This window comes from Panthera uncia (assembly GCF_023721935.1).
Source record: "Panthera uncia isolate 11264 chromosome B3 unlocalized genomic scaffold, Puncia_PCG_1.0 HiC_scaffold_1, whole genome shotgun sequence".
NCBI lineage: Eukaryota > Metazoa > Chordata > Mammalia > Carnivora > Felidae > Panthera > Panthera uncia.
In genome coordinates, this window is record NW_026057582.1 from 38,397,412 (window position 1) to 38,405,340 (window position 7,929).

At 41.8% G+C, this 7,929-nt stretch overlaps 1 protein-coding gene across 1 annotated transcript in view; it reads right to left on the bottom strand.

Annotated features, from left to right (window-relative positions):
- PRKCH (protein kinase C eta) overlaps positions 1-7,712 on the bottom strand; it is a 232,227-nt gene extending 224,515 nt beyond the window's left edge. The window contains exon 1 of the mRNA XM_049611510.1: positions 6,969-7,712. Within this exon, the coding sequence (XP_049467467.1) occupies positions 6,969-7,331 (363 nt within the window). The 5' untranslated portion in view covers positions 7,332-7,712. The remainder of the gene's footprint in view (positions 1-6,968) is intronic.
- Between the last annotated feature and the right edge of the window lie 217 nt (positions 7,713-7,929).

Here is a 7,929-nt window from a genome sequence, read left to right on the forward strand (position 1 = left end):
CATTCATCTCCCTCAAAATTTTCCTTGTGTGTTTGTAGCCCATCCCTCCCACACCTCCCTCCCCCATTCCCAAGCAACCACTGATCTGCCTCCTATCACTACAAACTGGTTTTCATTTTCTAGAATTCTGCATAAATGAAATCATACGGTATATACCCCTTTTTGTCTGGAATCTTTCACTCAATGTAAATTACGTTGAGATTCATTCATATTGTTGCCTATATGAATAGTTCATCACTTTTTATTACTTACTAGTATTCCATTGTGTGGGTACACAATTCATTAGTCACTCACCTGTTCAACAGACACGTGAAAAGATGCTCAACATCACTAATCATGAGAGAAAGGCAAATCAAAACCACAATGAGATATCTCACACTAGTCAGAATGTCTATTATCAAAAAGACAAGAGATAACAAGTGTTGACGAGGATGTGGAGAAAAGGAAACCCTCATACACTGGTGATGGGAATATAAGTTGCTGCAGCTACTCTGGAAAACCATATGGTGGTTCCTTAAAGAATGAAAAATAGAAATAGCGTATAATCCAGTAATTCTACTACTATTTACCCCCAAAAAATGAAAACACAAAAAATTACAGGCATCACCACGTTCACTGCAGTATTATACACAATAGCCAAGATATGGAAGCAACCTAAGCATCCATTGATAGAGAAGATGTGGTGTGTATACACAAACACAAACACACACACACACAAACACACGTGCACGCGATATTGCTCAGCCATAAAGAATGAAATCTTGCCATTCGCAATAACATGGATGGACCTAGAGGATATTATGCTAAGTGAAATAAGTCAAAGAAAGATAAATGCCAGATGATTTCACTTGTATGTGCAATCTAAAGACAAAACAACAAGCAAACAAAACGTTAATAAATATAGAGAACTGGTGGTTACCAGAGGGAAAGGGTTGCAGGGATGGGCAAAATAGGTGAAGGGGATTTAGGGGTGCAAACTTCCAGTTATAAAATAAGTAAGTTATGGGGATGAAAAGTACAGCATAAGGAATATAATAACACTGTAATAACATCGTGTGGTGATAGATGATAGCTACCCTTACCATGGCGAGCGCTGCATTATGTACAGAATTGTCAAATCACTATGTTCGACACCTGAAACTTATATAACATTGTATGTCGACTATACTTCAGTAAAAGAATGTTTTTAATTCAACTGTTGACATTTGAATAGTTTCCAGTTTTATTACAAAATTAAGCAGCTATGAACACGCACGTATAAATCTTTGCATAAATGGTTTCATTTCTCTTGGTAAATACTTACGATCAGCTAGGCCACATGGTAGGCATAAGTTTAACACTTTAAGAAACTGCCAAACTGGTTTCCATTGTGACTAAACCATTTTACATTCCTCACAGCCGTGTAGGGGAGTTCTAGCTGCTCCACTTCCTCATTAACACTTGGTACGGTCGGTCTTCTTACTTGAGCCTTTCAAAGGGGTTTTGGTTCTAATTCTGACTAATGACTAATGACTTTGAGTATCTTCTAATGTGCTATTTTCCATGAAGGTGCCTATACAAATCTTTGCCCCATTTTTAAAGCAGCTATTTTTCTCATTGAGTTATAGGAGTTCTTTTATATGTTCACATTACAAGTCCTTCTTCTGATTTAATGTTGAAAATAGTTCCTCCCTATCTGTGGCTTGTTTTTTCACTTTCTTAAGTCTTTTGAAAGGCAATCATTCTTCATTTTTATAAAGTCTGATTTAATTTTTTAATAGTTGGTGCTTTTTGTGCCCTATCTTAAAAATATTTGCTGAACCCAATGTCACTACGATTTTCTTCTGTGTTCTTATAGAAGTTTTACAGTTAAACTCCCATGTTGAGGTCTATGATCCATTTTGGGTTAATTTTTGTGTGTGGTGTCAGGTAAAGATTAACGCTCATATTTCTCCATTTCGCTATTCAATTGTTCAAGTGCCACTTCTGAAAAGATTATTTCCCCATTAAGTTGTCTTGACATCTCTGTCAAAAAAAAAAAATCAACCAAATATATATGCATGGATTTATTTCTAGACTTTCTTCCATCCCACAGACCTGTTGGACTCTCTTCACTCCAATAACACATTATCTTGATTATGGTAGCATTTACAGTAAGTCTTCAAATCAGTTGGTGTAAGTCCTCCAACTTGTTCTTTTTCAAAATTATTCTTAGGTTAGTCTAGGTCTTTTGCACATCCATATAAATTTTAAAATTGGTCTGTCAACTTCTACAACAAAGCTTGCTGAGATTTTGACTAGGATTGCAATAAATCTATTGAACAGTTTGGGAAGATTTGGGGTCTTAACAATATTGAATCTTCCTACTTATAAACACAGTACCCCTTCTCCATTAATTTAGATCTTCATTTCAGCAATATTTTGTCATTTTCAGTTTTGCATATCCTTTATCACATTTACCCAATTTTATTTATCTCTGATGCTCTTAAAAATTGTATTTTTTCTATTTCAGTTTTCAGTTGCCCACTAATCGTATATAGAAGTACAACTGACTTTTGTATGTTGGTTTAGATCCTGTCACCCAGCTACACTCGCTTGTTAGATCTGGTAGCCCTTTTATAGAGATCTTAGGATTTTCTACAGTCATCCAGAAGTAAAACACATGGCCAGTCTGTGATGCTTGTGCACAACTGTTTAAGAATGCCTCTTAAAAGAGGTTTTTAAGAATTATTTGAAAGATTCATTCACCACCGTGTGATTTCAGTGAGTGGAGCTTATATTTACTCAGTAATGCTGTCTGCAAATAAAGACAGTTTTACTTCTTCCTTTGTGATCTTTATGTATTTTTTTTTCAACGTTTTTTATTTATTTTTGGGACAGAGAGAGACAGAGCATGAACGGGGGAGGGGCAGAGAGAGAGGGAGACACAGAATCGGAAACAGGCTCCAGGCTCCGAGCCATCAGCCCAGAGCCTGACGCGGGGCTCGAACTCACAGACCTCGAGATCGTGACCTGGCTGAAGTCGGACGCTTAACCGACTGCGCCACCCAGGCGCCCCTGTATTTTATTTTTTAAAATTGCCTAATGCACTGAATGGGACCTCCAACATACTGTTGAACAGAAATAAGAATAGTCATCCTTGCCATTTCTGATCTTAGGGGAATATCATTCCTTTTTTCAACATTAAGATGTTACCTATAGGTTTTTCACAGATGTCCTTCAGCAGGCTGAGTAAGTTCCATTCTATTACTAATTTGTTGAGAGTTTTTATCATAAATGGATCCTTAATTTTGTCAAATACTTTTTCTATATTTATTAAAATGATCACACCAATTTCCTCTTCTATTCTGTTAATATGAAGAATTGCACTGATTTTTAAATTGCAGTCCTGATTATAAACCTCATTTGGTCATGATGTACTACCCATTTGCTATATTGTTGGATTTGATTTGTTAAAACTTAAGAATTTTTATATCTATGTTCACGAGGGGTGTTGGTCTATACTTGTATTTTCTTATAATGTTTTCATCAGGTTTTGGTATAAGGGTCATGAAATAGTTGGGATGTGTTTCCTTCTCTATTTTTTTTTTTAATGGTTATTTATTTTGAGAGAAAAAGAGAGCATGTGTGCATGGGTGAGGGGCAGAGAGAGAGGTAAGAGAGAAGCCCAAGCAGACTCCACGCTATCAGCACAGAGCCCCACATGGGGCTTGATCCCACGAGCCGTGAGATCACAACTGGAGCCAAAATCAAGAGTCACCCACTTAACCGACTGAGCCCCCCAGGTGCCCCTCCTTCTCTATTTTCTGAAATAGGATATGTAGAGTTGGCACTATTTCTTTCCTAAATATATAACAGAATTTACCAGTAAATCCATTTTAAGAACTTGAGTCTGCATTGTGGAAGGTTTTTAACAACAAATTCAATGACTTTAATAAACATAAAAATATTCAAGTTATTTGAATGAGCACAGGTAGTCTGTGTCTTTCAAGAAATTTATTTCAGCTAAATTATGGAATTATTAACATAAAATTATTCATAATATTATTATTTTTTAACATCTGTAGGATCTATAGTGATGTTCTCTCTTTCCTAACATTGGTAATTTTGTCTTTTTTCTTGATCATTCTGGCTTGAGGTTTATTAATTTTATTGTTTCCCCCTCCCCAAAGAACCAACTCTTTGTTTCACTGATTTTTCTCTATTGTTTCTTTTTTCTACTTCACTGACTTCTATCTTTACCATTCCCTTCATTCTGCTTACTTTTGGTTCAACTTGCTCTTTTTTTTAGTTTCAGGTGGACACTTAGGTCTTTGAGATCTTTTCTAATTTAACTGTTTAATGCTGTGAATTTTTGTTTAAGAACTTCTTTAACTGTATCCCACCCACCTCCTTGGGTTTTTATGTAGATTAAATGAAATACATAATCAGGTAAGAAATATTTGATTGCCTAATCCATGTCAGGTCAGGCACTGTGCTTGGTACTAGGAATACACCACATTAAAATAAATCTAATCCCTTCTTTCATCAAGCTTAGAAGGTAGTATTGACAAAATTGGTCCAAAAATAAATCTTGTTGATTTTCTTGATACTTAGAAAGTACATTAAGCAAGAATGCATAACTTTTTTGTTTTATTCTAATGATAAACGTATTTTCTATTTTTGGGTCTCTACTCATGAACTAGCAAAAATTAAGTCACTAGGTTTCCTTTTATTAAAGTTCAGAGATTTGTAATCCAATTGCACCACATGAATATATTGTAGAGTAAAACCAAATAATCTACTTGTAAATGTCTGAATAAACTACACATTTCAATTTAATATACTAAAGATAAATAAGTATTTCTGTAATTTTAAACCTAAAAACCACCTTTAGATCTATAAAGGATCATTCAAAAAACAAGCGTCAATACATTCCCAATATTTTCCTAACAAGATTCTTCTTAAAATGTAAGGAAACACTCTTCCCATCCTATCTATCCTATCCTCAGTTTCAAAATACCCAGAACTGTTTACAAAAATCCTCTGCCCCTCCCCCCATTGAATCTAAATGTATGACAAATCACTGGTTTCAAGGTCTTTTAAATCCTGACAGATCCAACCAAACATTCATGTTTTCAAAAACACCACCAGTGTGTTAAACATCGCAACATATTTAATTCAGACAATTATAAATATAGATATTTAATTTACATTTAAATCTTTGTTCATCCAGTGGGGCCATAAGCAGTTCTGTACATCTCTACCATGTCAGGTAACCTGGCTTGTCTTACCATATGCTTCTTCCAGTCCTAATCTGTTGGTCTTCATTTCAGCCACAGGTTCTCAACCTTAACTGCCCATTGGAATCACCTGAGGGTCTGAAAGTACTGACCCTGGGGTCCCACAGCCAGAGATTCTTAGAGTATTTAAAAGTGGGGATTTTCAATAGTTCCCCATGTGAGTCAAGGTGCAGACCAGGGATAAGAAGGACTAGTCTAGGTTCTCTAGCGGAGGCCATGCTTCTAACTGCCATTGGCCAGTCTACACCACCATACTTAGAACCCAGTTCCTCTAGAGCTTTCCCAACCTAACTCCTATCAAACACTAATTCAGTAATTCCATTTGGATTCCTAGGCTCACCTGGGTCTGTCCAGAAATTCAAAGGATAAAATGCAAGTCTCTAACTTTATTTTAGCCATTCCTCTCCAATCCACTTCTAGATTTCATAAAATAAGTTCAGCGAAGAGAAATTAACCCCATATAATGATATGGTTAAAAAGTCATTATGTTTTCCCCTATTTAAGAGATAGTTCTACAAGCCATCTGTAATTTTACAGAATATATGGTAAAACTACCAATTCCTCAAAGCATAAATAATATTAAAATGAGTCTTCATTTTTACCCATCTGATCTTATCACGTGTTAATTTCGAACAGGTTTTCAATACTGATTCACATTCTGGGCTCAAAACTGGCATCCTCCAGAAGAACTTAAACCATTAGACTTCTGAGAGTCTTCAAACGGCTTTATTTTGCCAAGCCAGACCACTTCAGTATAATTATCACTTCATCATGTAAAAGTGGGAAGAACACCTGTATCACAAAGACAGTATGAGGAATAAGACGCAAAAGCTAACAGAAATTTAATCATTTGCAGCAGAAATTCTGCCTCATGGGAACCATGTGAAAAGAAGTGGCAAGCAGGAATTTGTGGATAATTACTGGTCAATACACAGAGACACCAGCAGGTCAGGCGGGGAGAACTGGGGGTGGTCCACAAACTGCTAAGGAGTTTCCAAAGCTCCCAGACGGCTAGGAGCAGAAACGGCGCACTATAAGACCCGCACCGCTCAGGCTGCTGAAGTTACTTGCGAACACATGTAAACCTCCTCTCCTTGGAAAACTGCTAAACAATAAAGCTGTGCCAACGTGCAGACCCAAGAACTCTGATCCCTGCCAGTGTAGGTAATGTACCCATGGGATGTAATGGATCTGCATGCCGAAACACGTGTGCACGTCTGAGCAGCTGAACGAACACGTATCCATAAACATTATGAATAATACTTGGGAGAATGTATGGCTTTCTCTCAGAAGCCCTTTAAGTACTTTGCCCAAATCAAGTCACTTTCATATCACATCTTCTCGCCTTTCCTTAGTATTACCCATGTGCGGAGAGTTGGGGCGCCCTACCCAAAGTCTGAGCATGGGGGGGGGGGGCCGGAGGGGGGCTGACTGCCTCCACCCTAACTTCCCGTTAGCCCAAGCTGCCATCCCCAAAGGGGACCGTGTCCAGCCTGGCTTCCTGGAGACACACATGAGCCCTCACACACCCACCGCGGTCGCGTCACCAGTGCCGCGGCCACCTGGGCGAGGACCAAATCTGAAGGGAATTCCCTCTGCCGCGGAGCTCGGCAACAGGCTGGGAAAGCGGGACCCGGGCGAGTTTTGAAAAGTGGAGGGGGGAAAGAAGTCAAGTGGACACAACGGGGAGGGATCACAGTCACTCACCCAGCCCTCGAAGGTGTCCGAGGCGCTGGCGGTGCGCAGCAGCTCCTGGAATTGCAGAGTGCAGTTGGCCACGAAGTGGTCATAGCCCAGGGGCGTCTCGTGGAAGACGGCCAGTTCGAGGTGGCCACCGTCCGTGACGTTGGCGCAGAACTCCTCATTGTACGTGGGTTTGTTGGTCTTCTGTTTGGTGCTGGTCTGGCCCACGCGCACCTGGTCTACGCTCACCGTCAGGTAGGGGTCGAGCAGCTGGTAGCCCTTCTTGAAAAGCGAGTGGCGCAGGGACCAGCGGGTGGGCTGCAGCCCCACAGCCTCGCCGATGCGGACCCTCAAGTAACCATTGAACTTCATGTTGCCGGACGTCATGCCCGCGCCGCTGCCCCGGCCCGGGGGGGCCGCGCTGGCTCGCCGCGGGAGAGCCTGGAGCCCCTGCTCAGGCCAGCCCTCCCGGCAGCCGCAGGAGTGGAGGCAGCTCCTGGGAAAAGCAGCGGCCAAGCCCCCCTCGACTGGCCATTCTGCCTCCTCCGCGGGACCTTCCCCTCCCCTCCTTCCCTCGCCCCCTCCCTCGCGAGGTGGAAAGGAGGGGAGCCCGCAGCCGAGCTCTCCGCGAGCCGGTGTAGCCCGATCGTCCCTCTTGAGCGCCAGGCGCTTCCCGGGGGCTCGCACAGGACTCGCCCCTTCTCCAGGGCCGGGAAGCTCCTCTCCCCGGAGAGCCGGAGCGACCCGTCCGGTTAGCTCCAGCCCCAAGCCTCTCTTGCCCCCGCCTCCTCCTGCTTCTCCTCCTGCCCCCGCCTCCGCGGGCTCACGCTCTCCCCCCCTCGGCGAGCTTCAAACCAGGAAGCAGCTGCCGCCGCATCCCCGGCAGGAGTCTCGCGCCGCCAGGCTCCAAGTTCACAGAAGCCCTGCGCCGGCTCCCGCGCCTTTCGAACCCCGGGGGCGTGGCGCACAGCCGGTTGGGCCCGGC